At 32.7% G+C, this 26437-nt stretch overlaps 1 protein-coding gene and 1 long non-coding RNA gene across 3 annotated transcripts in view; one reads left to right on the top strand and one right to left on the bottom strand.

Moving 5' to 3' along the window:
• Positions 1-564: 564 nt before the first annotated feature.
• On the bottom strand, positions 565-9009 carry LOC101245491 (nuclear transport factor 2). Of its 2 annotated transcripts, none has more exons than XR_011211773.1 (10): positions 8692-8942; positions 8473-8532; positions 8200-8337; positions 6403-6691; positions 6090-6325; positions 5657-5831; positions 5436-5557; positions 5266-5331; positions 2270-2692; positions 565-1176 (listed from the first exon to the last, which is right to left on the bottom strand). XR_011211773.1 is itself a non-coding variant. In XM_019215693.3 (10 exons), exons 2-10 carry the CDS (start codon positions 8506-8508, stop codon positions 881-883), a joined length of 1425 nt encoding a protein of 474 aa, XP_019071238.2. In that variant the 5' UTR covers positions 8509-8532; positions 8692-9009; the 3' UTR covers positions 565-880. The 2 variants fall into 2 exon arrangements, 1 of the variants encoding a protein (XP_019071238.2); XM_019215693.3 differs by having other exon boundaries at positions 2270-2336; positions 8692-9009.
• Positions 9010-19494: 10485 nt separating this feature from the next.
• LOC112942117 (uncharacterized) overlaps positions 19495-26437 on the top strand; it is a 32237-nt gene continuing 25294 nt past the window's right edge. Inside the window, exon 1 of the long non-coding RNA XR_003248067.2 lies at positions 19495-20530. This is a non-coding gene — a long non-coding RNA (uncharacterized lncRNA). The remainder of the gene's footprint in view (positions 20531-26437) is intronic.

The following is a 26437-nucleotide window of genomic DNA, read 5'->3' as shown; positions in this document are numbered from 1 at the left end:
ATTCATTTTTCATTAATAGATGTGTCATATTAACATTATAACTCTGATCCCTTTTAAAAATGAAAAACAAGACATTGTCGTGCATTCCAAGTATTCCATTTACACAATAATCTAGTTTTAAAATTAGTTGCTCAATCACTCTTTTATTTGAAGATAAGCTTAGAAAAGTCATAAATTCATGGTATCAATCTCAACATGTATTGATTTGGATACGGGAATCTCTCATGGTATCAATCCTTATTATTGCTTCATCCATACTACATTTCATTTGAGGTGTAGAATTGGACGCGATCAATTTACGACCCTACGTTTTTTCTTATGTGCACAGCATGATGTAATTAAAACTTGTGGTAGCAGTCGTTTAAATAAGAAAGATGATACTTAATAACCACCCAAAATTCAAACTCGAACTTTTAAAACGAAATAGTTTAGCTTAAGAAAATCAAATGAAATAGTTTAGCTTAAGAAAATCTAACGTAATTCACGTGGTTATACTCTCAAAAGGAGGAGAATGTAAGTAACAAACATTTCACAGCTGTACATATGGTTAAGCGCAGAAAAAACTAAAGGGGGGTCAGCAAGAGACCAAAAATAATTTAACAAATACAACGTGGCTTACAAAATGAGTGGATAATCAATCTCTTCCTAGGGGATAAGATAACAATATGCTACAGAACAGAAGCTACTTAAAACTCAATTTCTATCCAACCTCTACACCAATTAACGGCAAAAATTAGGGAAAGGATAAATGAACAAGTATGCAGTAAGAGCTCTTATGAAAAACAGCTCAAGACAAAACTCTCTACCTGCGGACATCCAACCATTTCAAATCAAAAAAGAATTACTAAATTAGCTTCACTTATTTGCCAAAAACAGCTTCTCAAGCTGTAGCAGAAATCCGTGGTGTCATATTCTTGGCAGTTCCATTTGCCATACCACCACCACGATTCATTCGCCAGTTGTTGCCTCCCATGTTGTCACTTCGCTGAAAGCCATCACCACCTCCACGATTGGATGACCCTCCGCGATTGCCACCTCTGTTGTTGAACTCGCTTCTTCCATTGAAATCACCACGATTATAGCCCCTCCCACTGCCTCCATAGTTACCTCGCCCACGTACTCCATCATTTCTGACTCCATTACCCCTTCCAGATGGATATCTACCCCTAGTGTTACCTGAAACAGAGGGAAGATAATTCATTTCAACTATCGACATACATGTCTTCAACGAATTATCACAAGATACAAAGCAGTTCTAGGGATAAAATCAATACAAAAATTATTGGAACATAGGTGCCTACAAAAATTCATGAAAAAACCACAAATCTAGTCTATTTTAAGAGACTTGTCAGGAAGGAGAAGTACCAAGTTATGCAACATGCTATATCTGTCTTGCTTACAATTTAAAAATATCAGCAATACTTGCCAGTTATTAAACGCAAAATTTTCAAGCAATCTTCTTGTATATTCTAACTAATTGAGATAGGGCATAACCCCACTAAGATTGATGGATTCAAACCTCCTGTTACTCTTCGTGAACATAATACTATCTCAAGGTACATTCAATTTACAATTTCAGTATATTGATATATAGAATGCTTACCCAGCAAGTGGAACGTCACTCTATTTACCTATACGAGAAAAGAAACACTAGAAATATACTCTCCACAGCCATGTATAATTGATATCTTCTTAGTTGGGGAAGGGGGCAAATAGTGGTGCATATAAACCCTGCCTAACAAATGGCACATATTTACCCCTTCCGTTGATGGACTAAACTAGAAAAATCCAAATGTGAGTTAACAAAACAACATCACTCATTTTTTACCAATTCCCACTCACCCAGACCTGACCCAACTAAAAAAAACAATAACTTTTTTTTGTAACTGCAAAAAAAAAAAAAAAATTTACCCAGATCCTATCCAAGCCCATTTTATGTCCGAGTAGAAGAGGGATTTGAGTTTTTTTTTCCATGAATGTGTGAGGTAATTCTTTCAAGTCACGTGAAATTTTTTTAAATTAAAAGATCATTTTAAAGATCTTTTTAAAATTTCAGTAAATATAGGCCTGTTAATGAAAAAGCTAAATGAGCACCATTATTTGTTAGACAACAGGATATATTATGCACCGCCTATCTAACAAAGGATATATCTGCTCTAAGTAACATAGTTGAGGGGTATATTTGCCCATTTTCACTTGATAAATTTTTTTTCAATTTCATTGATGTCATCATTATTCATTACTTCCATTGGAAAGTAAATAAACTTGCCTCGAGAACTGGTGGACTTCTTCTCTTCAACGGCAGCTTGGCGTCCACCAATTAAAATTGGAGAAGCCTGATACGTAGAGACAAAAAAAGTAATCAGACATGCCAAAAAACCTGAAACGATTCAGAAAAAAGAAGCATCACACAGCAAAGGTATATACCTGTATAAGTGCTGCAATTTTAATAGAAAATTACTATTTTGATCGAGTTCAGGTATTTGGTTGAAACGTTGTTTAGCAAGATAATGGGACTTCAAACCGAACAGGTAGAGATGTCAATCAGGCTATTCAGTCTACTTTCAACTTAGCAATGCAAAATTAGCAACAACTCTTTAGCAGTCCCAACTTCCATCAGATACACATACATCCCCTCCAATAGAGTTAATATAATACTGGAGCTGATCACATGGTCTGTTGCAACTATATTCTACAATAAATTTAGCTTTTCTATTAGATGGACCCATAAACAGTTGGTAAGAGACTAAGAGCCTTTTATAGCTTTCATTGGCCAGCCTTTTGAACAGTCAAGTGCTTTTAAACGGCGCTTATTTTAGAGGATAAAGAGGTTTGGCCCAGCTTTTGGTGACGAAATAGAACATTAAATTTATTGGCAGAACCAACACTACTTCAAAAACGATGGACTCCTTTGGTTTTGTCAATGAATTTTTAAAAAATCTTTTTTTAAAGAACACAGACGGTACACCAATGGTTTTTAAAAATGATTATGATTGTTCTTCATAGTTTATAAAAAACCGATGATACACCAATGGTTTTTTATTTTATTTAATGACAACCGATGCATGTCCATTGGTTTTTATTTTTTAACATGTAAAACTGCACTTCATGAGTGTAAATATAAACAAGAGTACTTCATCAAAGAACATGAGTGGTCTAATAGTAGAATTATGCATGAGCATAAATATAAGCAAACCAAGTTGCAACATTTCTTTTCTTTTATAATTTATATATTTTCTGAAAACTGATGGAGTCGTAAGTTCTCAACATGTTTTTAGTACCTCAAGTGGTTAACAATTTTTTTATTATCTGTTAATGTTAACTCTTTATTCTCTAAAATGAGTTTTCGAATAGAAGCAACAATGATTTTTCAGCTCATGACAAATTAATTAGTACTCATATCAAGAATATTCACATCAAAAGTTCATATTAACCAAACTAATTAGTATTCCCTTTGTCCCAAATTTGTGGCCCCTTTTCCTATTGTATCTGTCCTAAAAAGAATGTCACCTTTCTATAATTAGAAACAACTTAATGTTAAGATTTCTCTTTACATTTAATGAAATGATTTGTGGTGATGTCCAAGGTTTGATTTGGATTAGTACCAGCAAAATGAGCCCACATTTTGGTGACCCGCCCATATTTTAATGGGTTCGGTGAGTGATTTTTTTCACATGGGTAAAATATGGGTTGATAACCATATTTGACCCATAAAAATTTATTCACTCAAAATTCATGATATCACTAAAAATAGTGTAACTTCTCTTCTTTTTTATGTTATTCTATAGAACCAACTATTCTTCTTTATAATTGAAAAGGTGAAGTCTTTGACCCTCAAAAATATCTAATTCAAATGTACATTTCTTTTTTGTAATTATAATTACATTCTATATATTTAAATATTGCGGGGTAAAATATGAATTAGCCAAATGGGTTAAGATTCTAACTTTTTATTCACTCAAAATTCATGATATCACTAAAAATAGTGTAACTTCTCTTCCTTTTTATGTAATTCTATAGAACTAACTGTTTTTCTTTATAATTGAAAAAGTGAAATCTTTGACCCTCAAAAATAACTAACTCAAAAGTACATTTCTTTTGTTAATTATAATTACATTTAATTTATTTATTTAATTCTATATTAGATAGTTAATAATAGCGTAAAATAAGCAGATCATATATTTTACTATTGACATTGCTTAAAGTGCATTAAGCATGTTTTAGTCCTGAAATGCAAATATTGATTTACTTTGAAATGAAAAACATTTTCATCTTGTTATTACATAAATTTATTTTATATTGAAAAGTTAAAGGATTTTTTTTTATGATACAATGAAATTAAATAAAGCATGTTCAACATTTTTCGTCTAAAAAAAGACTAAAATATCTTCTCCATATTGAATTCGTGGAATTCTTAAGTAAAGTACTATTTAATCCGACTTCTTTTTGTAGTTTAGAAGTTCTTTATGGTTAAGATTTGTTTCTCTACTTATTTGGTAGGGTATATTCCATTAAGAAAAATTCATGAGCTGTCAAACTAAATTAGAAACTATAAATTATAATATGCAAGCATTATTTTATTTAATCAAATATTAATCTTTTGATAAAATTCAAGTAATATTTATCTTTTAGATGATGCTCATATCTTAATAAAATATAACACTAATTTATTGACAGAACTAAATGTACCCATTTTTGTGACACCTTGCTAACTGATAAGTAGGTGACAACTTAAGTGCATCTTTTTCCACAATTTGATTCTTCAAAAACATTTTAAAAAATTATCCAGACTCAAACTACCAACAAGAGTACTTCCTTCCCAAACGATTTAGCCAAGCACAAAATGTTGCACTCAGCTTTTTAGAAACAAATTGACAGCTAGATAAAACTAGCTAAATTTGACAATTTGGTACGTATACAACTAGAGAAATGCAATAAAATGAAAAAGATTTAAGTATCTGTAATGACCTAACACCACACATGAACAGAGAGATGCATAAAGACAACAGGAATTACAACATTCCTAGCTATAGGCAGCTGACAGCCATCGGCAGTACCAATGTGCACAACATCTTATAACACACACGGAAACACTTAAAGCAATGTACCGATGTGCACAACAACTTAAAACATACACGGAAACACTTAAAGCAATGAAAATACCATCCAAGTAGCCACTTCTTTTCTCAGAAACTACAACCCATAAAGGAAAACATTATGCGGAGAATCACATGAAAGTTACTCATAACAAATCAGGGAAAGTACCTCAATTGCTTTTTGCACAGCAGTTTCCACCTCAAATTCCACAAAGCCAAAACAAAATCCCTGTTGCTGTCATCCACCAACAATAACTTATTATAAAAATACGCAGAAACAAGTATAAACTGATAAATGTATCGCCCAAAAAGCCAAAATATTAGTGCAAGAACACATACTCTGTTACTTCGGACTTGAATGCCTCCATTCTTTATAGGTCCAAACTTCTTGAACTCGTCTTCTAGCATGGCGGTGGTGGCACTCATAGGTAGACCTTTGATGTAGATGGAGTGACCATCAGCTGTTGGATGCAGTTAGAGCAAGGATATCAATAAGAATAAATACGATGAAGCAAATCAACAGGCAAAAATTTTAAAACTACTATGGAGCAGTGCCATGCCTTCTCCCTCTTGGTTGTTCACATTATCAACAAAGTCAGAGCTTAAAGCAGGGCTATCAGCTGGTGCTGGTGCAAGAAGTTGTCTAACATGCTCAACATTCTTAGGTACGATCTTCCTAGGAGCAGGCGCTGGAGGAGGGGAGAAAGTTGCAGCACTTTCCTTTAGATGCATGACCTGAAAATTACATTGCAAACTGTTCAACTAAAAGCTTCCAAAGATGCCCTTCCTAAAATTGTCACCACCAAAGACAAAAACTGACTCTGCAAATTATATGAGTTGTGCTCAACAAACACTAGCACAAAAATCTTAAAGCGACACACCTAAATGTTAATCTTCGACATTTACACAACCAAATGAAAATTGGAAATTAACCCTTAAAAGGTAAAACTAAGATGAAATGCGTCTAAATCTTCTTTTCCCATGGTGACTCACAATTGAAGCATAAGACTTCTTTGGAACTTCTTCAATTATGATGTTAGTTTCAGCTACCATTGTCGAGTCACCTTGCACTTCATCAACAACCTCAGCCACTGGCACTTCCTCTACCATATCAGGCACATTATCATTCTGGGGAGGATTGTAAACTTCTCCCCCATTAGCTTCCTCAGCAGATGGTGTGCTCTGATCAGAAATGTGATTCTCCTGAGCTGGAGAGGGATCTACAACAACTGCAAACAAATAAGTCAGTGCTCAGCTGCTAATAAGGTCATTATAAAAACAAAAATTTAATCAATTGTTCAATTACTTTGCTCTGGAGTAACAGGAGCCAACACATCAGTTTCTGGAACTTGTACAGCATCTTGTTGATTGGCAATCTCCACATATCGAAACATATCATTCAAAACAAAGTACCCTCGGTCTTGCGGAGCCAGGAAGAAAGTTTGAGAGAAATTTCGGATCAAGTTGTCTTTCCCAGTCAAATATCCAGTAACAAGGACATGCACTCCCCCATTGAAGGACTCTTGGGAATCCACAGACTTAATCTCTGCTCTGAAGTCCGCATAGTTAAGTGACAGTATCTTATCATTGATAGCCTAAACGGTGGCCATTAAACAATACAAAATGTGAGACTTTAGTACTGCCAGCTTGACGCTTAACAAGGAAAAACAAGATACGGTAGAAGAGCAAACTGCTTTAATTAATTACTAAAAGCAAGGTCACTAGGTTAAACCATTTTTGAGCTCTTGGAAAAAGCAATAGATCAGCACTCCATTAAATTTTCAAAACCCCAAAAAACATGCACCAGCTGGCCCTCTGGATTTCTTGCTAACCAAAAAAAGTTATTAATAAAGCCCGGACACCGAAGACAAGGTGTAAAACCATTGAAGTATGAAACCAAAAAAAAAAAAAGCAACAAGATCATGCATCACAACTGCTTTGTTTCTGTCTTCATTGCAGTATTTTCCTAGGACAAGCGGAAATAATAACACAAGTTGCAAATACAGTGAACCATGCAAAGTTCAGCCTTAATTAGGACACGATATCTTATTTTCAAAATATCTATATATAATGTCCAAATTCCAACCGTGTATAAAGAATATAGCAAGTTAGACATTTTATAACTAAAGTTCTAAAAATATTTCGAAAATATATGAAGGCCTGTGGCAAAGACAAAAAGTAAGCACGGCAATGGGATGGGCCGGTTGCAGGGCAAATTCTCCTAAACCGCTAAGATCTCAACCCGCCCCGCATCGCATGATTTGTTGTTTTCAATCCACCCCACCCTGCATAAACCCACCCCACATAATTTGTAAAAAGACGTTTCAATTATTAAGCGGATAAGTTTTTAACTTTAGAATTTTGAATTTTGTTAACTGTTAACACTACATTAGCATGTTAGCGTAGCATTAAAATTCAATTTTGCCTTTATAATCTCTTCTTTTAAGCATAAAAATAACTTTTTTTGGTAACTTTGACTTAGTTACATTTGATGTATTAAACAAAATCCCTTTTTTCTTCTTTCTAGTTTTTCGTCCATTCAGAAAAATCATAAAAATTCAATCAGTTTCATTTTTTATGACAAATGTAAAAACATGTAAAAAGCTAATACCGAATTCATGTAAACAGAAAATTAAAAGATTGTTTAGCACTAACCCACAACAGCCCCGCCCAACATAAATTTCGAAAAAATATATTTAAACCCGCCACACTCCACAACCGCAAAAGTTCCAACCCGCCACGCATAGCATGATCTGTTGTTTTCAACCCGCCCCGCTCCGCATAAGCCCGCCCCACATAATTTTTAAAAAAACGTTTCAATTAATAAGCAGATAAGTTTTTAACTTAAAATTTTGAATTTTGTGAACTGTTAACACCAAATTAACATGTTAGAATAAGCATTAAAATGCAATTTTGCCTTTATTGGAACAAATAGATCTCCCAAATAAAAAAAAAATGTCATCACTAACAAAAGACCTCCCAAATACAAAAAAAATGTCATACCAAACGAAAATAAAGGAGTATAGCTAAGACACAAAGCCTGCAAGTTCCTGAAAGCGGACAAAAGAAGAACACATGGTGGAAAGAACAGTTCAGGGCTTACTTGCATTGTGGACGTAATGCTCATGGAGCCATCATCTTCAGGGCGACCAAGCTTGCTAATATCCTGATAAAACCTAAATACCAGCCCTGGTGAATGGTGAAGTATATGATAATACTGCTGCACAAATGCATTTCCCACCTACAATCGCACAAAATCAACTCACTCAGTATCCATCTATACCGCGAAAAAGTAGGCAAAAAAATAAAAACAAAACAACTAAAACTAAAACTACGGTTAGAGAAAAAAAATGTAGATAATGATATTAACACGCACAACTTGAGCAGACACAGGTGGTTGAGCCGCCGCCATCGCCGATCGATCTCAAGTCACAAACTATAAAATAACAAAAAGTTAACAAATCAGGGAAAATATCCATAAAACCCGAGAGCCATCTCTCTAAACACCATACATCAGCACCAGTATTCAAAAAAAATAACACGTAAACTGAAAAAATAAACCAGAAAAAAGAAGCATTAGAGTGATCTAAAGTACCAGGAGCAATAAAATAGGAGAGAAAGAAAGAGAGAGAAATATGCTCTTTCCCTCTAAGCTTCTTCTCCTTTAATCAACTCTCTCAGATACACAAAGTGACGCACATAAACGTACACACACACTCTCGCCTATGGAGATTTGTGTGTATTTTAGGGTTTTGGTAGGTAGCGAGTGGTGGATCGTGAAGAAGCGCGACTATTGAGAGAGATTGAAAGAGGGTTTTACGGAATTCAACTTTAAATTTTAAGAATAATTGTTATTCTTTTTTATTTTTATTTTATTTTAGATTTTAGATTTTGTAATTATTGTGATTGGAGTACTAGTACTTTTTGAGTCTCTTAAATTTAGGGTGTGCATTCGGTTTGATTTTATAATATTTAATTTAGATTTTTTTTAATTTTTGGAAGGTGTAATTCAATTCGAATTAAAATAAATTTGATTTGACTTGATTTTTTCTTTTTGATCTGAATTATTTCAATTCGGTTAATCAGTTATGTCAATAATTAGAAACATAACAAAGTTATATTTGCAATTTTAAAAAAATGTTTATATATATATCAATTTTCATTTTTCTAAATTCGAAACCAAAACACAAAACCAAACAAAGTAAATTATAAATCTAAAATTAAATCAAAAATCCAAAAGAACAATCCAAATAAGTATTTGGTTTGATTTTTCGATTTAATCCAAGTAGTGCATACCCCTACTTAATTATCACTTTTTCATTTCTATAGTTGGTTTTATCAAGAGAAAAAATGACACAAATTATTCCTTAACTATAGGAGTAGGTCTAAAATGGTCTCTTAACTATACACTTAATGGATTTAGTCATTTAACTATTCAAAAACTTATCGGCTTTGATCCTTAAATATACACTTACCGGTCAGAGTCCCTTAACAATAGACTTACCGATTTTATTCCTTTAAATTTTCAAAAACTTATCAAGTTTGGTCTTTGTCCATTTTTCTAAATACAAATAGCTTAGATTTATATTAACGGAATCCATGCCTCGAGAAATTAACACTCTGTTTGGATCATTGTTAGTCATTGTTTCATAATGTACTATATTGTATTGTATTGTATAGTATTGTATTGTACCTTATGGTAGATAACGTTTGGACTATATTGTTTGTTTGTTGTTTAATAACATTTTTATTCTTTTTTTTTACTGTATTGTAATTTAAAAATTTACTAAAATGTTCTTAATCATTTTAAATACTAAATTTGTCAATAATTACTAATAAAATAAACTATTATAAAATCAAGCTCATGGCAATATAAATATAAAGAGATGAAGACAAGAGGAGTAAGATGGAAGATAAGACTTTCTTCTTATTCAAGTGTATGCAAATCTCATATGTATCTATATTACAATAGTGAATGAACAACCCTATTTATAGAGTGAGAAATCACTCCAAAGGTCACCATATTAAGTATCATAATAAATAGGTATATTCTTATCTAAAAAGGTTCATGTAACCTAGTGAATATGAATGGTTGTTCATGTACCAACCTTATTGACTATCCACTCATTCAATGAATTTATAACACTCCCCCTTGGATGTCCATAGATAATGTGCCTCGTTAAAACCTTACTAGGAAAAACCCTGTGGGAAAAAATTCTAGTGAAGGAAAAAGAGTACACATATCTTTTGATACGCACTATTTGTTGCCTCATTAAAAACCTTGCCAGGAAAACCCAGTGGGAAAAAACCTCGATCAAGGGAAAAAGAGTGCAACGCGTATTGTACTCCCCCTGATTAAAACATCACTTGATTTCTTGTGATGATGTCTCCAATCTTTGTACATTGTGGTTGGTATATTCTTTTTTTAAAGAAAAACCACACATTTCTTGAATATGGTATGTCATTTATCTCAACCAGACGCGCTTTTGACTTGCTTCATAAAGGACTTTTATTTCTGCAGAGCAACATTTGCTTCATTGATCCCCAGGATATTATTGTGCCTCCACATGCAAACACATAGCGTGATTGAGATAGAACTTTATGCGGATCAGATAAATATTCTGCATCTGCGTAACCAATCAATTTTGTTTTGGATTCCTCGGAATAGAATAAGCCCATAACTATGGTCCTTTGAGGATATTCAATCATGTGTTCAACACCATTTCAATGTCCTTTATCGGGGAGAAACTGAATCTTGCCAGTAAATTTACTGCAAAACAAATATCTGGTCAAATATCGTTAGTAAGATGCACTAGTGCCCTGATTGCACCAAGATAGAGTTTCATCACCAAGAAACTCTTCATCCTTCTTTTGAGATCAAACTGAATCATCATTTATGTCAAGTGATCTCATAATCATTGGGGTACTCAATGAATGCGATATATCCACATAAAATTGCATCAAAAATTTTCAGTGTATGTGCACTGCTAGACAAATATTTTATTTGTCAAATTAACAATCTGTAGGTCTAGACAAAATTTTGTCTTACCAAGACCTTTTCATAAAAATACAAGGAAAATTAGGGTCATTCTTTTGTACCTTTTTTCTTCCTTGACTATTTCAATCCATATAAGGATTCTTGAAGCTTTATTGGAAAATTTTCTTTCAAACTCTTATATGCTTCAGACACCTTGAATTGCATTCAAGTTTTCATATGTTGCCAGATCAAAACAAACCTCATTTCATCCACCAAAGGAGAAAACATCTCCACTAATGTCAGGATTTTTGCGATAAACCTTTATGCCCCAAGGCACAAACCGTATTTGATATCTTACGGTTATACTATCGCATAATAATTTATTTGTACCCCACTGACATTATACCTTGATTTATGGACTACCAGTCCAAATTGTCACTTTTCTAAGTGAAACAAAATATACTTGAATTGTGCATTTTTACTTGGCCAACCATTTATCTGTTCACACTATATGACAGATTTGAATTCAAGATCCTCATCACAATTTATATCATTGAGCGCTACCTCATATCAAAGATACCGTCGACGGTTATTTGATATCAATTCCAACAAGACATAACTTATCGAGATCTTTTCATTTTTCATTATTTCAGGTACCTGAACCTTTTTCAAGATTTTATGAATTGTTATGTCAATGTGCTCTTTTATAGCACTTGTCTCATTATCATGACCATATTGATCATTTGCTCCTTCCTTCTTCAAGGAATTTTATATTTGGAATCGATTGGTCTATTACGCTTCCGGCGTATCATAGACTCTGTCCTTCGAGGACTTCACATTGGAGCATTTGCAGCTGAATTATATCATAGTGTCAGTGCATTCATCTGGCAACTGATTTGCAACATTATGCAACTGAATTATCCCTTGAACTTTAAGTTCACATATTTATTTTAACGAGGATCTAGATAATTCATAATTAACCTCACACATAATTTTCTGCTGTCAATCATCTCTCCCCCTAATGTTAGAAAATCTAACATTCATTCCAACCTTATTTGGAAGTTCATCTTTGTGCGTGGTGGAGTAATTAAAATCATAACCGCACATTCAACATTTTAGATGAAAATTATATGGTTCCTGACCCTGAACCAATTTTAATGGGGAAACCTTGTTGGTTTGATGCATACATGTGTTGCTACATGTTAAACAAAATTATCTCATACCAAATCTTATTTGGGAGTTTTGTTCTCATAACCATGATTTAGCTATAATTGGAGGCATAAAATTTCTGCTAAATCAACCAGCATTATCAATATAATTTCATAGTTTGGAACTATTTCAACCTTACAAAAATCAATTTGTAAGTTGACAACAAAATACATGTGACCATCGCATAGATGCATTAATCATATAGTTGCAAATGATCCACATGACAGGTGAACGGGCCCATATTCACCCTTTTATATGTTCCAAAAATTTTAGGGGATTACAGTCCCGATCTTAGCTGGTACAATGATCATTTTATCAAGAGAACAAGCAACACAAGAGAATTCTGGAAGAATCTTTATTTCTTCATCATATAAGTCACCTGAATTCTCAATCACGTTTGCATCACATTTAATCGAAATGGTCAATCAGTCATGCCAACTGATCTTTATTTTAGTACACTTATAATTTACTTTTACATGTGATTTCATCAGCATGTACATGTTTGTATGGAACAAACAAGAGGAAAAGTGGGGTAATCTTTTACATAAACATTTATAACCCTCTTCGGTTGTAGTGATTTATAGTCTCAATATTTATTTTCATTCATCCGAAACTTAAAAAGTTTCTTTTGAGACTTACTACAACCCCAATATTATTCCTCTGATAATAGCACAACTCGTTAGAGCTTGCAATTAATTTTGTGTACTATGACATATTGCATGACACCATCCCTATGGTGAGCATCTCCTTCAAGGAGGAAATTATATTATTATTGTCATGGTCAAAATCATTACGAGCAAGACGTCTTTCTTGCTCTACTTTTGTTGTACCATAGGTACACAACCAATGACAAATTTGTATTGCCACACAATAATGACCACAACCCTTATAGGCAAGAACTATTTCTTTCTTTTGCCCTTTCGGTAGTTCATACCATAGTGACATATAAACCGTACAATACAATTAGCCATTTCTGCCAAATAAAATTTATTTCCTCTCAAATCTCCCGTAAAGATGAGAAGTGACATGTATCATTTTTTCTCAAACCTTCCATTGAGGTGAGTTGTGACATATATCCAACCCATAATGATTTTATCACATCTGGACCCATTCTCTTATAGAATGGTCGAGTATTCACGATACTCATTACAAGTCACATTCTCTTCAAGGATTGGACTAATTATTTATATGTACTTCATAAATTTGCATTATAAGCACATTGTCATGGCTTTAAAATTCATCATATTTCCATGACACACCTCAACATCACTTTGAAAGATCAAGTGTACCATCACTTTATCTTCTTGTCTTTTGATGGAGGATTTATAAATTATTGGGTCGATAACATTCACAAGTCCAATGTCCTTTCATACCATTTTGATAATGAAAACTGCCTTCACATTTTGAAGGACTATTTGGAGAACCCATAGTGTTCTTCCTTTTATAATTACCACAATGATGACTATTATATTTATGTCCCTCCACGCCCTTATTCATATCATTAATCATTTGTCATCTTTCAGACTAACATTCACTGCTACCACATTCGTATGATTGAATGGAGCAAGTTAACAGGCGGATTTCAGAGTTATTACATGTTGCTACCACATTCTTTTCAAGGAATGAAGCAAACTCAATAGAACGAATTTCAAGACTTTTCATCAAAGCCTAGTCATCATTATATCATAATTATGGTGCATTGACTCAAACTCAATGTCTTATCCATATAAGGCGTTTTACGCCATAATTCTATGGGACTTGAACCCAATCACGGTGCATCAAAACTCAAATTGATGTCTTACCCTTTTGGTGCGATAGAACTTGAATCTATCGTCTTATCCTCAAATATTTTTCATTATGGTGCATCCGGACTTTAACCTGATGTCTTACCCTTTTGGTGCGATGAAACTTGAATCCATCGTCTTACCCTTAACCAACGGTATAATAAATCGAAGTACAACATGACTCATCCTTTGAGTCTTTCAAAACAATCAAAATAACATTCAAATTCATGCTATTAAAATTTTATACCTTCTTCTATTTAAGAAATTTTGTATAGCATGTCATATTCAACCAATAGTAGTATATGTCTTCGGTTCCTGATAATTGTTAGTGACTGAATACTATTTTATTCTAAATCATAAAAATATTCTAGAAAATACATACCTGATTTTATGCATATAATAATTTGATCTTCATAACGAGATCAACCAAAACATGAGTTAAAGAAAAAGTAAAACTCAATCTTAATTGGCTAGAGACTCGTGTTGATAACGTGTTATAAAATCAAGCTCATGGCAATATAAATATAAAGAGATGAAGACAAGAGGAGTAAGATGGAAGATAAGACTTTCTTCTTATTCAAGTGTATGCAAATCTCATATGTATCTATATTACAATAGTGAATGAACAACCCTATTTATAGAGTGAGAAATCACTCCAAAGGTCACCATATTAAGTATCATAATAAATAGGTACATTCTTATCTAAAAAGGTTCATGTAACCTAGTGAATATGAATGGTTGTTCATGTACCAACCTTATGGACTATCCACTCATTCGATGAATTTATAACATAAACAAAATTATTGATCATTCATGCATATTCTTTTATGTCATATGAAAATAACATAAAATTGTATCAATTATATATTATCAAACATTATTATCACGTTTCTATCTAGATTGAATTAATTAAAAAGTTGATAAAATTAAAAAATTTATATTCAATTCTAAAAATTATCACGTACCATATTAATTAAGAAAATTTGAAAAATAATGAAAAGATGAGAAAATATTGCTCTTTACAAATTAACTAATTAATCTATTTATTCATTCACCAATTGTAACTCTAGATCGTTAACTATAAATTTTAATTCGTTCATAAATTGTTAAATCAATTATCCATATCAACTTACAATAATGTAGATGTAAAACTATGTATATCACTTGATTCTTAACTTAGATTATACTGATAATAATACCGATGATATATGCTATAAATATTCATAACAAAAAAAATAATTCAAATAATTTGACTTAAAGTGCACAATATATAATTGTCAAAACTAAAATATTCATATGTTTATAAAATCAAAAATACTTAAAATTCAATAAATTAATCTAAACTTAATGATGTGCTAGCATCATGGTCAATAGAAGAGACTCGTGTTCTTCCTGTGGATATTCCATCAATGTGCGACATGTACTTGCATCTTGATAAATAAATCTATAAACCTTTGAGTTCATATGAGATTCTCAATTCATCTCTTTTATTATTTGTCAGGTCTCGCTTTCAGAAATATTTGGCATAGTTGAAAGTCGATTAATGACATGAGTCAAATTATCCATGTTACCTCTCAACATATCAGCCATGTCTTCTAAATGATTATGTTTAGATTTCTTATTTCTTTGATCAGTTGATACTTTTGAAGAGACATTTGCTTTAGGGGCATCATTAATTGGTTGACTTTGTTCATCATATTTATCTCCTGCAGTATTTTCCAACGAGACACCATTTATACAAAATCATTTCATCAATCGCTTCAATAGTCAACGAACTAGTACTTGATCTTTTCAAATTTTTATTGGTACATCATTTTACCATATCTGGTCCAATCTCAGCTAAGACTGGACAAAGGACTGGAACGGGATCACTGGACCGGAACGAACAGGTACCGGATCGGAACGAGACCCGTCGATCGGTATCGTGATATCGGATCGAAATTATCGGGACGAATATTCGGTTCATCCTGTCCCACTATATACCGGGATGAAACCGGAAATGAACGGGATGAGATAAACGGGATGACACATCTAGTTATTTCAAAAAATGATTTTTTTGAATTACGAAAGTATGAATGTTTTTTTATTTTTTCTAAGTTTAAATCGATAGTTTTTAGATTTATAATATAATTTTTTACTTAATTTTATTTTAATAAAAAATTTTACTTAATATGTTCGCAAGTTAAGTCTAATTAAGTTTTCAAGATTTAAATCTTTTAAAGTTTATAAGTTATTACTTATTATTTATTAATATTTATAAGTTATAAGTTATATTTATAATGAGTGTCTTGTAATATAAATAAATTAAATTTGTAACTTTAAAAAAATTAAATAAAAGTAAGGATAAAACAACTATACAGATAAAAAATATCAATTTAATTTATTTAAATTTGTATTACAAATTACAATTTCAATTTACAACTATTAGTAGAGTGCATAATTTACGCAGACACCTTCTAGGAAGGGTTCTGTTTCAACTAAGTCTCGAATGTAATATTACTAGTTGTATAGTCCCATAGATCCTCTTTCCAACTCAGCTACAAATTGACCGTAATCAATTTCTGGTCTTGGTAATGCTCGTTGACGATTTTGAAGTTCGATACCATCGTCACTACCAAATCCAATGGCTGAATTTATGAAAAAGTTCAAATTGACTATCTAACTTTGGAAGTCCTTGATTTCGCCGCTCAACATTTATCCAATCTCTAAACAACACCGATATCTCCAAGCTGTCTTCTGCTAACGAATATATGTGGTCTCTAATTTGAAATCTTACCGCGCTGAAAGCTGCCTCCGAAGTTACTGATGATCCTTGAATTGCAAGCACATCCTTCACTATCCTATTAAGTTTTAAAAATTGAGTTCCACAAGTTCAATAGTTGTGGTATACCTTCATCGTTTGTAATATCATCCGAACCCTGTTCAAGATATTTAGCAAATTCACATTTATTAGAAGAGTCAAGATCAAGTTTATGTTTCATTCGTCCATGAGCACCTACTTGAGGCGTAGACGTTTGGGGATTTTCAACATTATCTAAGGAAGAATATTTATCATACATTTCTTTAGCAAGTAATTTTATACTATTTTGACATGTTAGCAAAGCAGGTTCTTCTTCTGATTTAACATCTAAATTATGATAAATGCATTCAACTAAAACTTTTCATCATATTCTTTATATTCGGGGTTGAAAAGATTTGCAGTTAAATAAAATTTGAAGGATAGAAAAAAAATATTTCTTAAATTTTGTAATCATAACTTCAATAGCAGTGGTAAATAAATTATTTGTTTAATATTCAGAAAAAATAGATGAAATCTCACATATGTGTATTAAAAATTCAGAAATAGTAGGATAATATATTCCAGAAAAAACGTTAGTAGCATCATAAAATGAATTCAAAAATATTCTAAGTTCATTTACTTCATCCCAATCACTATCATCAAGTTTAAATTCAGAATAAACATATGATTATTAAATAGCGTAGTTATAGATTATCTATATGTATAAGCAACTTCAAGCATATCATAAAAGGAATTTCATTTAGTTTTTACATGCTTCGGAACTTTTCTAAATGGAAGTTTAAATGCATTACAAAGCTTTTTAAATTGATTAATTATATTGCTACTATTCATATGAAAAATATAAAAACAAGCATTATCAATTTTATCACAACTATATTCAAATAATTTCACACCGTCACTAACAACCAAATTTAATATATGCGCAACACATCTAACATGAAAAACATATTTACTAGTAGGACGAAGTCTAGGTTCTAGCATATTAATAGCATTTAAAATTAGCAGAATCATTATCTAAAGTAATACTAATGACTTTATCACAAAGAACAAAAGAAACTAAAATTTTCAACACAATAATAGCAATATACATTCCAGTTTTTTTCTTTTGACAAATTTTATAACCAATAATTCTTTTTTTGTAAATTCCAATTATAATCAATCCAATGCGCAGTAACAGTTAAATAATGAAAACCACTAGGACTACGACTCATATCAGTGGTAATATCAACTCTACAATCTATTAGTTCAAAATAGGCACGTAAATGTTGACAATGTTTTTCTTGAAATTCAAAAATATCTCTTTTTACCATGCTTCTTGATAAATCTTTAAAACTAGGATTATATGTTTCACGAATATATGCAATAAAAATCGATTGTTCTCCAAAACTAAAAGGTAAATCACAAACAACAACTATTTTAGCAAAATTTTCACGATCACGATCCTTGTTATAGGTTCGATGTGTAAGAGGACCACTTGGGTTCCAAGTATTTAATTCACCTTGAACCATATTTGATCCTCTAATCGATGCTTCAATGCTAGAATTATCACCAACTTCAAGAGAAGACATATATGCAAACCACTCTTTACTATGCTTGTTAATCAAATATTTTTTTAGTCCCTCCGTTGAACCTCCACTCCCACCATATGTATATTTAAAATGTTGTTTACAAATATTACATATACTAAAGTATTTTCTTCATTCAAAGGACAAAATTCCCACACGTGATTTTAAAGAACGTTGTTTTTTGGTCTTACCTCTAGTTGGAATAATAGGGGGACGAGTAGTTTCAACCGGAGGTGGAACTTCAGTACCTGTACTATTGAGGTCGGGACTAGTCGGTGTGTCATCTAAATCTACTTCTTTATCTAAATTTAATTCTTCATCAATATCTAATTCTTCATTTTCTTGATTAATACCATAATGTCTTTCATAAAGTTCATGGGGAATCATAGGAGTATTCAAATTAATATCTATAGGACTAGGACGGGAAAAACTAGTTTTATTCATATGCATAAATTCATCCATATTAATACTAACAAGAGAAAATTTAGATTTAGAAGAACTAGCACCTTTAATTTTATTTTTTTGTAACTAAATTTTTTACTGATTCTACTTGACCTTTTTTACCTCCACTTTTTTAGAAGACTTCATGATATAAAATTATAAATTACAAAATACGAAATTTAATAAGAACAAATAATATATTAAGAACAACTTACAAGTTACAAATAATAAATATAAAAAATAAATATAAAATTAGAGTTGAACGAAGTTACCAAACATATATTCTCAAACTTATATATTCTCAAACTTATGTATATATAGTTTTTAGAAATTGTTTGTGAATTGTGATGATATGTTGAAAATTTGGAATTAAAGAATGTTGACACCTAATTTTGACCCTCCACAATTTAGTTAATTTTCAAGATTCTTTAATTTCAAACAATTTGAAATAATTATTTACGAATCTTTCGAAAACCACTTTAAAAAGGATAGTTTTACTAAAAATAGAGTTTAACTAAGTGTGCATTTTATTTCTTTGAAAGATCGATAGAGTACATAACTAGTCTCTTTATTTTGGAATAACTATAATTATTTTTCTATTTAATAATTATTTTAGGGATGATGCACAAGTACCCTCAACCTATGTCCGAAATCCCAGAGACACACTTATACTATACTAAGGTCCTATTACCCCTGAATTTATTTTATAAGTAATTTTCGACACCTTTTAGCCTACGTGGTACTAATTTGAAAAAAAAAAGTCAACCATCCTTGGGCCCACAAGATAGTGCCATGTAGGTCGAAAAGAGGTAAAAAATTATTAATAAAATAAGTTCAGGGGTAATAAGACCTTAGTATAGTATAAGCGTGTCTCTGAGATTTCGGGCATAGATTGAGGAGGTACTTGGACATTATCCCATTATTTTATATTGTTGAAGTTAAGAAGCTCAGATAGTTAAGTAAATAGTAATTTATTTATCTTGGAATTTATTTAAGAAAGGGTCAAAGGACCAAGTCATTCAACTTTCAATTCAGTGATCTATTCGCTCAAAATTTGGACCATCAAATAGCTCAACCCAATATTTTTCCAGTGACCCGGTCCATTCTAAAGCTCAAAATTTTCCATACTCTTCTCCTCCTCATTCTCAATACAGAGATGCAAGAACAGAACAAACCAAAGAAGAAAACCATTCCCCAATTCCCAGCCTCAATTTACTCTTCTCTCCCTCGAATTCGTACAATCTACGTGCTTAGCATGAGCGAAAAGACACGCAGAGCTTCCGGAGACAACCATGGTGTGGTCCTTCTTAATTTCCTTTTTGTCTTCGTTTTTCGCCTCAAATTCGTACACTCTCCAGCTCATACACTTTATCCACTATGAAAATGGGAGATTTCAGCCTCTCCCACATCGTTTCTCAAACGATTTTGAATTTGCAACAGTTCCACATCGAGATTTCATTTTATTTTGGGATTTTTGGGTTTCTATATAAACCCATTCCATTCACTGTTTAAAGGAGGATTTTTGGAGATCAAAGAGTACCCATAGAGGTCTTGGGAATTCTTGGTTCCATAGTTTGTGGCTTTTGTGGCTATTCGAGTTTAGAGAGGTGGTGGAATCGTCTTCGTTAAACTGTCATCCGGTTCGCTGCCGAAAAGAGGTAAATTTTTTCTTTAATTTTGTTTCCTTTTAATCTCTAGTTCCGTTCTGTTTATGTATCCTTGGGTTGGTATGTGTTTTAGTCGTGTTTAGTCTCTGTATGTTAGAATTTGGATGATGGGTATTGTTTAGTAATATCTTTTTTCATTATTTTTCGGTTCTTTGTTTTCATAATTAGTTCCTACTATCTTTATGTGTTTAATTATAACTAAGATGTGACTTTTCCTTGTGATTTCGTGTCACATTGGTAAATTCCTTATTCAAGTTTTATCACATTTGCCTCTGAGATAGTCTGCAATTTGTGTTCTCTTGTGCATTTTGTAACATGGCGTCATATATGTATCTAAAGTCTACTGTTACAGCTCATGCCCCCATCCCTTTTCTCCCTTTACCTGGTTAAGTTTAAGAAATCAAATTGTTTATTCTGTTTTGATGTTTATTCTTGTTGTTGTTTAAGTGTTTGACTTCTTAATTGTTTGGTATCCATTTGTGCTTTCAAGAGTTATGGTAAGCTGTATGATTGAATGGTCATTAGTTTTACTACTGGTTTCATTTTTTCCTTCATATTATTGAATTAGTTTTAACAGTTAGCCTTCAAATCCCCTTTTAGAATTATCAGCTGCTTATTTTACTAAGAATACATGTGTAAGAATATATTTGAGTTGATAATTATGTATTTTGTGTCTTCTCTTGGGTTTAAAGGTTTGGCTACATCATGTTTTTTATTTAAGAAGTTCAAAGGTTTTGGTAAGCTTAGTTTGATTGCCTTGCTTTACTATAAGTTTCACCATCTTTATTTGTAACAGTTATGTATCATCAAATGTCTATTATCATTGTTGCCATTGTTCGTCCTATTAAGGATCTTATTCTTTCAGGAGTCATGAGTTAATCCTAGGATTAGTTGAGCTCCAGACTTCTCTTTGATTTCTCCTAAATTCCTTAGATCCTCATGTCACTCCTTCTAGCTATAGATCCTAAACATCGTGTATTGACTTGGTTTGGAATTCGTCCTAATTGCTGGTTATTCGTTTAAACTTGTAGCTATTTAAGAGATCAAAGGTCATGTGTTGCTTTACTAGTTGTGATCTTTTTGTTGATTTTCTCAATTTTCGAAATGGTAGAGTATGTTAGCCTTACAATGATTTCTTCCAAGTACAGTTTTTGAAGTTCTGTTATGCTTAGTTACCTAGATTTATTATAAGTCAATTATGCAGCTAAATGATAACATATGTTGGTACATTGTTAATTATGTTGATTGTTTACTCTTTGTTAAAAATCAATTAAAGTTTGGTAATTTCACAAGTTAGAGGCAAGTTATTTATGACTTAACAATGTCAGATTGAAACCTGAATCTGTTTAAATAGACACAAGGCTGGTGTTTTACTTTATCTCTTTAGAAACTTCTCCTATCTTTGTGCTTTGTTTTTATTAGTATTTATTCCGAATCGTATTAGATACAGATAAAAAGAGCCAGAGCTGTCTGCTTGTTTTAATTTTAGTTTTGTATGTTTTGATGTAGATTAGAATACTATAATCTTGTTTAAGTTCACATATAGCTTCTCTGTATGTATAATTTATTTCCAACTTTTCTTCATTTCTCAAAATAGTTTTCTTTGTCTTGTGCCTTGCTTAAGAAGGTTGATATGTGATGTTTAGTATTGAATGCTTTGGTTTTATGTTCTCTGATCCCTCATTTATTTTATTTTATTTTTTCTTTCGCCTTCTGATGACTTGTCTATTGAGTTAGTTTTTCCTTGTTCTAAAAAATCTGTCCAGTTTGCCATACTAATGTTTTGAAAAAGCTATGACTAACAATGATAATGTGTTTCAAGCTTGGTTAGTTTGACAAGAATTTTAGTTCATTATGTTTTCTTTAGAGCTAATCTACTTGTTAATTCCTTTTCTTATTCATTCTTCGCATGAACTCTCTCCGAATGAGTCTCCCCTCTCTTGCATTTACCTGTTCTCGAGTCAACCTCCATTGGAATCGTGAAAGAGAAGTTATATTTATTGAGTTTAAAACCCAATAAACAGGGCAGATTGCAGCAGCCTTAAGAGGCTGAAATTTGAAGGATTTTGGATTTAAAGATCCATTTGTTGTCAAAGGCAACAACTTATTAGCAAAGTATAACAGTCCTAAAGGGATGAAATATGGGTATTTTGGACTTTAAAGCTTGGTAAAATGACCATTAGCAACAGAAACCCCTAAAAGGCAGAAAACGAGGAGCGAAATCGGGTTGAACCACCGCGTTTTCTTATTCCCTCCTTGTCAGTGCTATGTTTTCTTTATTATATTTGATTGTGAAGTATAACAATTTCAAGTGTTTCTCTTCTTAACTTAGATGAATCCTTCAGACGTTTTTTTTAGTGATTTGTTATTTGTAATCAATTCCCCATAAATTATAACGTTGGGGTCTTGGGGAAATTGGCCGGCCAAGGGCCATTTTTATAAATTGTCAAACAGTCAAAGGACTATATTCTTTGTACGGACCAATTTCGAGAACTTAAGGATTTCGAAGTCGATTTTCGCAACTCTGGCAATTTTGTTAAGTTTTTGAAAAAAAAAGTTATAATTTAAGAATCGCCACTTAATTTTTTAGGAAATTAAGAAAATCATTTAAAAGGGTTTAGGCATTTTAGATAATCCGCAAACACACGGTTGATCGAGGGATTTAAAAGTTTGGCTAATTTTTAAACAGAACCTAAATTACTTTTAAAATCTTATTATTTTGAAATTGGGGAATCTTTTGATACTTGTACATTTATATTATCCCAAATAATGAAATAATTCAAATGTTAAAATGCCAAAATAAAATTTTAACTTCACAATATTTTGGGTCAAGTTTTTGAGTCAAAATGAGCGACACAATCGACGTGGATTAAAAAAAAAGCTAAATACTAACTATGAAAGAATATGAATAATTTTCAAGTTAGTCTCAAAGCTTAAGTTGCCCAACTTAAAATGGGTTTGGAAATATAAAAATTTGAAAGTAAACAAATAACCAAATAACAAATCACTAAAAAAAACCTCTCAAGGATTCATCCAAGTTAAAACTCCATGCCAACAACCCACAAAACTTATAACCTTAAAAATGTGCACAAACCTAAATTGCACTATTCACCACTTGAACCATTATCGAGGATAGAAGACCCATCAAACCACCACACGGGCAAAGCAACACAAGTGGGTAGTAACTACTTTTATCAACTCAATATGAAAGTACTCATTAACTCACTAAGTATAGGACAATCTAACTTCTCCACCTCAATTATTCTCAACACAAAAATTTAGAGCAAAATTGTGACTTTATCAACACATCTACAACATGCTCACCATTTTACCTCATGAACCAAATTGCAACCATCATACTAAATGCAATTCAACATGAGAAACATAGGTATCATGAAAACTCAATATATATACTAAAACATGATTTTTTCACAAGAACATGCAACTTATAGGGAAAATCATGAAAATCTACACATGACATATATAACTCCCAAAATACTAAAATTTAGAAGGAACTTGTTACCTCAAGTTTAAATAGGAGTAGAAGGAAAAATGTGAGGATAACGGGACATCATATCGGTCTCGGCCTCCCAAGTAGTACTTTCCACAAGATGGTTCCTCCGTAAAACCTTAACGGAAGCTACTTCCTTATTTCTCAACCTCTTCACTTGCTGGTCTAAAATCTCAACCGGGACCTCTTTATAGGAAATGTTAGCATCAACTCCTACATCTTATTGAGGAAGGGTAGACACTTGACGTCTATGCCCTTTTTGAGCATGGACACATAGAAATCCAAATGCACCTGAGCCAACTTAATAGGTAATTTCAATTCATAGGCAACACTTTTGATGCGTTTCAAAATCTCATATGGCCCCACATACCGGGGGCTATGTTTCCCCTCCTTCCCAAACCTCATCACCTCTTTCATGGGTGATATATTCAAATAGACCAAGTCACCTACCATGAACTCAAGGTCTCTTTTCCAATTGTTGGTATAGGATTTTTGCCGACTTTGAGCCGTCTTCAATCTATCCATTATGAGTCGGACTTTCTCCACGACCTCATAAACTACTTCGGGACCTATCAGAGCAAACTCATTTACCTCAAATCACCCAATGGGGGATCTACATTTTTCTCCCATAAAAAGCCTCAAATTGAACCACAACAATACTTGAGTGATAACTATTATTACAGGCAAATTCAATCAATGGTAGATGGTTATCCCAATTGCCCTTAAAGTAAATGACACATGCCCTCAACATATTTTATAGGGTTTGGATGGTTCGTTCCACCAAACCATCTATTTGCACATGAAAATTAGTGCCAAGTCCACTTTAGAATGCCTTCCAAAAATGAGAAGTAAATTCACCCCTATCCAAGATGATAGACAAGCGAACCACATGCATTCTCACAATCTCCTTAAGGTATAATTTAGCATATTCTTTAGCCGAACAAGTAGTCTTAAAGGGAATAAAATGGGCTGAATTGTTCCTTCTATTAATAATAACCCAAATCGAATCATGTTGCCTTCGAGTGCGAGTCAAACCCACAACAAAATCCATGTTGACATCTTCCCATTTCCAAGTGGGTATTGCTATATCTTGAGTCATGCCTCCCGACCTTTGATGTTCGGCCTTGACTTGTTGACAATTTGGACATTTAGCCACAAACTCTGCTATGTCCCATTTTAAATCATTACACTAATAGACCTCCCACAAGTCGCAGTACATCTTGGTGGCACCCGGATGAATGAAGTATCGCAAAACGTGGGCCTCTTCCAAAATTTTCCTTCGTAAGTCATCCGCATCCGGTACACATAACCTACCTTGATACCTAAGTACACCATCTCCCTCTTGGGAGAAAGCTTCAACGAATTTCCCAAAAACTGAGTCTTTTAACTCCATCAATATGGGATCAAGGTGTTGCTTCACTTTCACATCAACCATTAAGGAAGATTCAGAGCTAGGTTAGATCATTACACCACCCTTAAGAGAATATACTAGTTGGACTCCCAATTGGGACAACCTATGCACATCATGACTAACTCATTCTTCTCATCTTACATATGAGAAACACTACCAATAGATATGCGACTCAACATATTCGCGACAACATTGGCTTTGCCGGGAGGGTAGATGACTCTCATATCATAGTCTTTCAAAAGCTTTAACCATCTTTTTGTCGGAGGTTTAACTCTTTTTGGGTGATTACATATTGAAGACTTTTGTGGTCGGTGAACACATCTACATACATTCCATATAGATAGTGTCTCCATATTTTCAAAGAAAATACCATGGTCGCTAGTTCAAGATCATTAGTCGGGTAGTTCTTCTTGTGTACCTTGAGTTTTCTTGAGGCATAAGCTATAACCTTACCATATTTCATGAGGACACAACCCAAACCTACTCGAGAAGCGTCACAATATACCACAAATCCTTCGGTGCCTTCTGACAAGATCAATATCGGAGCGGAGGTAAGCTTGTCTTTCAACAATTGAAAATTCTTCTCACATGCCTTAGACTATTCAAAATTAGCCTTCTTTTGGGTCAAGGACGTTAATGGAGTTGATATAGAGGAAAATCTCTCAACAAACCTCCAATAATACATGGCCAAACCCAAAAAACTTCGGATGTCGATAGGACTTAAAGGTCTAGGCTAGCTTTTGACCTCTTCCATTTTTCTCTAATAGACCTCTACCCCTTCACTAGAGACAATGTGACCAATAAAAACAATCGATATCAACCAAAATTCACATTTACTAAATTTTGCAAAAAGTTGATTATCCTTGAGGACATGAAAAATATCCTTAAATTTTTCATATGATCATTGTCACTCTTAGAGTATATCAAGATGTCGTCAATAAACACGATCACAAACAAATCAATTTAACTTCTAAAA

Source organism: Solanum lycopersicum, chromosome 9 (assembly GCF_036512215.1).
Source record: "Solanum lycopersicum chromosome 9, SLM_r2.1".
In the NCBI taxonomy this organism is placed as follows: domain Eukaryota; kingdom Viridiplantae; phylum Streptophyta; class Magnoliopsida; order Solanales; family Solanaceae; genus Solanum; species Solanum lycopersicum.
This window is presented reverse-complemented; position numbering and strand designations above follow the sequence as displayed.

Bases quoted from the DNA above. Each gene is read 5' to 3' on its own strand.
- LOC101245491 (XM_019215693.3), bottom strand. From the start codon at position 8,508: ATGGCGGCGGCTCAACCACCTGTGTCTGCTCAAGTT. The intron at 6,692-8,199 runs GTAAGCCCTGAA...GCCACCGTTTAG, and splicing joins GCATTACGTCCACAATGCAA to GCTATCAATGATAAGATACT. The intron at 5,558-5,656 runs GCATGGCACTGC...TGCATCCAACAG, and splicing joins GAACAACCAAGAGGGAGAAG to CTGATGGTCACTCCATCTAC.